General features: G+C 52.4%; 1 protein-coding gene across 3 annotated transcripts in view; it reads right to left on the bottom strand.

Annotated features, from left to right (window-relative positions):
• LOC140396010 (C-reactive protein-like) overlaps nucleotides 1-5,000 on the bottom strand; it is a 571,040-nt gene that overhangs the window by 908 nt on the left and 565,132 nt on the right. For all 3 annotated transcript variants that reach the window (XM_072484047.1, XM_072484050.1, XM_072484048.1), the window contains exon 3: nucleotides 1-668. This exon is cut by the window's left edge and continues 908 nt beyond it. In XM_072484047.1, the coding sequence (XP_072340148.1) occupies nucleotides 49-668 (620 nt within the window). In that variant the 3' untranslated portion in view covers nucleotides 1-48. The remainder of the gene's footprint in view (nucleotides 669-5,000) is intronic.

Below are 5,000 nucleotides of genomic sequence, written 5' to 3'. Positions count from 1 at the left end.
AGACAGATCCATCAGGAGGGAGTAGGTATCAGCGCTTCCCCGGTAACATTAAATGGTGCAGTCCTCGTTGTCTCTGAGGGAGACGGTGCCCGAGCTCTCATGACCCACCGTGGCCCAGTTGATGATATTTCCCCCGGCTTTGTGGCATCCCCCCTGGCTGATGGCCCTGATCTCGGTGGGGGTCAGCACCCGGTCCCATAGGTTGAGGTCGGTCACCTCGCCCACGAAGCACTGCTTCACGTCAAACTTGCCCCCGACCCTGTCCTGTTCTTGCCCCAGTATCATGGTGCCTCCTCCCCTCAGCTGGCCCCCCTGATGTCCCACGTGGCGCAGGCTGCGCACCCCGTCCAGCCAGACGGCGATGCGGCCCGAGGTGGACTCCCAGCTAACGCAGAGGTGGCGCATCAGGGCAGTAATGTCCGGCAGCACAAAGCGAAAGATCTTGCCGCTCAAGTAGACGGACAGTGTGGCGTCCTCGTTCCGCCAGAGCAGCACCTCGTTGTCGCTGCCCGAAGTGGCGTAGGAGAAGAGCGAGTAGGAGCGCCTCTGCTCGGAGGCGGCCCTCAGGCAGAGGGTGAAGGCCGAGAGGTGGTCAAACGCCACCGGCTGCAGGGTCACGTAGCTGTCTTCCGTGGCGCTGGGGAAGACCAGAGATTTACCCTGTAAAACTGAGGAAAAAGGTCAGAGGATCAGCTCCCAGTTAGGAACTAGTTAGAGTGTCAATAACACACAGACTCTCTCTCTCTCTCACACAGCCTCTCTCGCTCACACTCTCTCTCTCTCTCACACACTCTCTCTCTCTCTCACATTCTCTCTCTCTCTCTCACACTCTCTCTCTCACTCACACTCACACACTCCTCTCGCTCACACTCTCTCTCTCTCTCACACTCTCTCTCTCTCTCTCACATTCTCTCTCTCTCTCTCACACTCTCTCACTCACACTCACACACTCCTCTCTCTCACACTCTCTCTCTCTCTCACACAGCCTCTCTCACATATCCTCTCTCTCTCTCACACTCTCTCTCTCACACTCTCTCTCTCACACTCACACACTCTCGCTCTCTCTCTCTCACACTCTCTCTCATACTCACTCTCTCTCACACTCTCTCTCTCTCACACTCTCTCTCTCTCACACTCTCTCTCACACTCTCTCTCACACACTCTCTCTCACACACTCTCTCTCACACACTCTCTCTCTCTCACACACTCTCTCTCTCACACACTCTCTCTCTCACACTCTCTCTCTCTCACACTCTCTCTCTCACACTCTCTCTCTCACACTCTCTCCCTCACACTCTCTCCCTCACACACTCTCTCTCTCTCTCTCACACTCTCTCTCACACTATCTCACTCTCTCTCACACTCTCTCTCACTCTCTCTCTCTCACACACTCTCTCTCTCACACTCTCTCTCACACTCTCTCTCTCACACTCACACACTCTCGCTCTCTCTCTCTCACACTCTCTCTCACACTCTCTCTCTCACACTCTCTCTCTCACACTCTCTCTCTCACACTCTCTCTCTCACACTCTCTCTCTCACACTCTCTCTCTCTCTCACACTCACACTCTCTCTCTCACACTCACACTCTCTCTCTCACACTCACACTCTCTCTCTCACACTCACACTCTCTCTCTCACACTAACACACTCTCTCTCTCACACTCACACACTCTCTCTCTCACACTCACACACTCTGTCTCTCACACTCACACACTCTGTCTCTCACACTCTGTCTCTCACACTCTGTCTCACACTCTCTCTCGCACTCTCTCTCACACTCCCTCTCTCTCACACTCCCTCTCTCTCACACTCCCTCTCTCTCACACTCCCTCTCTCTCACACTCCCTCTCTCTCACACTCCCTCTCTCTCTCACTCTCTCTCTCTCACACTCACACACTCTCTCCCTCTCTGTCTCAGATCTCTCTCTCACACTCTCTCTCTCACACACTCTCTCTCTCTCACACTCTCTCACACACACCCTCTCTCTCACACTCACACACTCTCTCTCTCACACACTCTCTCACACTCTGTCTCACACTCTGTCTCACACTCTGTCTCACACTCTGTCTCACACTCTGTCTCACACTCTGTCTCACACTCTCTCTCACACTCTCTCTCACACTCTCTCTCACACTTTCTCTCTCTCTCTCTCACACTCTCTCTCTCTCTCTCACACACACTCTCTCTCTCTCACACTCTCTCTCACATTCTCTCTCTCTCACACTCTCTCTCTCACACACTCACACAGCCTCTCCCACACTCACTCTCTCTCACACTCTCACAAACACAAACACTCTCACACACAGCCTCTCTCACACTCACTCTCTCACATTCCCACACACACATGCACTCTCACACACAGCCTCTCACACACACAAGCTCGCTCACCCACTCTCTCACACTCTCTCTCACACACACTCTCTCTCTTACACACTCTCTTTCTTACACACTCTCTCTCTTACACACTCTCTCTCACACACACTCTCTCTCTCTCACACTCTCTCTCTCTCACACTCTCTCTCTCTCTCACTCTCTCACACACAGCCTCTCTCACACACACGCACTCTCACACTCTCTCTCTCACTCTCTCACACAGCCTCTCTCACACAGCCTCTCTCACACACAGCCTCTCTCATACACAGCCTCTCTCACACTCTCACTCTCACACTCTCACTCTCACTCTCTCACACACAGGCTCTCTCTCACACACAGGCTCTCTCTCACACACAGGCTCTCTCTCACACTCTCACACACGCACTCTCTCACACACGCACTCTCTCACACACGCACTCTCTCACACACGCACTCTCTCACACACGCACTCTCTCACACACGCACTCTCTCACACACGCACTCTCTCACACACACACTCTCTCTCACACACACTCTCTCTCACACACACTCTCTCTCACACACACTCTCTCTCACACACACTCTCTCTCAGACACACTCTCTCTCACACACACTCTCTCTCACACACTCTCTCTCACACACTCTCTCTCACACTCTCTCTCTCACACTCTCTCTCTCACACTCTCTCTCTCACACTCTCTCTCTCACACTCTCACACACAGCCTCTCTCTCACACAGCCTCTCTCTCACACAGCCTCTCTCACACTCTCTCTCGCACACTCTCACACACACGCACTCTCACACACACGCACTCTCACACACACGCACTCTCACACACACACTCTCTCTCACTCTCTCTCTCACACACACAAACACTCTGTCTCACTCTCTCGCACACTCTCGCACACACACACTCTCTCTCTCTCACACTCTCTCTCTCACACTCTCTCTCACACACTCTCTCTCACACACACTCTCTCTCTCACACACTCTCTCACACTCTCTCTCTCTCTCTCACATTCTCTCTCTCTCACACTCTCTCTCTCTCACACTCTCTCTCACACTCTCTCTCACACACTCTCTCTCACACACTCTCTCACACACACTCTCTCTCTCTCTCACACTCTCTCTCTCACACTCTCACACTCTCTCACTCTCTCACTCTCTCACACTCTCTCTCTCTCACACTCTCTCTCTCTCACACTCTCTCTCTCTCACACTCTCTCTCTCTCACACTCTCTCTCTCTCACACTCTCTCTCACACTCTCTCTCACACACTCTCTCTCACACTCTCTCTCACACACTCTCTCTCACACACTCTCTCACACACTCTCTCACACACACTCTCTCTCTCTCACACACACTCTCTCTCTCTCACACACTCTCTCTCACACTCTCTCTCTCACACTCTCTCCCTCACACTCTCTCCCTCACACTCTCTCCCTCACACTCTCTCCCTCACACTCTCTCCCTCACACTCTCTCTCTCTCTCTCTCACACTCTCTCTCACACTCTCTCTCACTCTCTCTCTCTCACACACTCTCTCTCACACTCTCTCTCACACTCTCTCTCACACTCTCTCTCACACTCTCTCTCACACTCTCTCTCACACTCTCTCTCTCACACTCTCTCTCTCACACTCTCTCTCTCACACTCTCTCTCTCACACTCTCTCTCTCACACTCTCTCTCTCACACTCTCTCTCTCACACTCACACACTCTCGCTCTCTCTCTCTCACACTCTCTCTCTCACACTCTCTCTCTCACACTCTCTCTCTCACACTCACTCTCTCTCTCACACTCACACTCTCTCTCTCACACTCACACTCTCTCTCTCACACTCACACTCTCTCGCTCACACTCACACTCTCTCTCTCACACTAACACACTCTCTCTCTCACACTAACACACTCTCTCTCTCACACTCACACACTCTCTCTCTCACACTCACACACTCTCTCTCACACTCTCTCTCACACTCTCTCTCACACTCTCTCTCACACTCTCTCTCACACTCTCTCTCACACTCTCTCTCTCTCACACTCCCTCTCTCTCTCACTCTCTCTCTCTCACACTCACACACTCTCTCCCTCTCTCTCTCAGATCTCTCTCTCACACTCTCTCTCTCACGCACTCTCTCTCTCTCTCACACTCTCTCCCACACACCCTCTCTCTCACACTCACACACTCTCTCTCTCACTCACTCTCTCACACACTCTCTCACACACTCTCTCACACACTCTCTCACACACTCTCTCACACACTCTCTCACACACTCTCTCACACACTCTCTCACACACTCTCTCACACACTCTCTCACACTCTCTCTCACACTCTCTCTCACACTCTCTCTCACACTTTCTCTCACACTTTCTCTCTCTCTCTCTCACACACTCTCTCTCTCTCTCACACACTCTCTCTCTCTCACACTCTCTCTCACATTCTCTCTCTCTCACACTCTCTCTCTCACACACTCACACAGCCTCTCCCACACTCTCTCTCTCTCACACTCTCACAAACACAAACACTCTCACACACAGCCTCTCTCACACTCACTCTCTCACATTCCCACACACACATGCACTCTCACACACAGCCTCTCACACACACAAGCTCGCTCACCCACTCTCTCACACTCTCTCTCACA

The sequence above is a fragment of the Scyliorhinus torazame genome, chromosome 19, assembly GCF_047496885.1.
Source record: "Scyliorhinus torazame isolate Kashiwa2021f chromosome 19, sScyTor2.1, whole genome shotgun sequence".
In the NCBI taxonomy this organism is placed as follows: Eukaryota; Metazoa; Chordata; class Chondrichthyes; order Carcharhiniformes; family Scyliorhinidae; genus Scyliorhinus; species Scyliorhinus torazame.
This window is presented reverse-complemented; position numbering and strand designations above follow the sequence as displayed.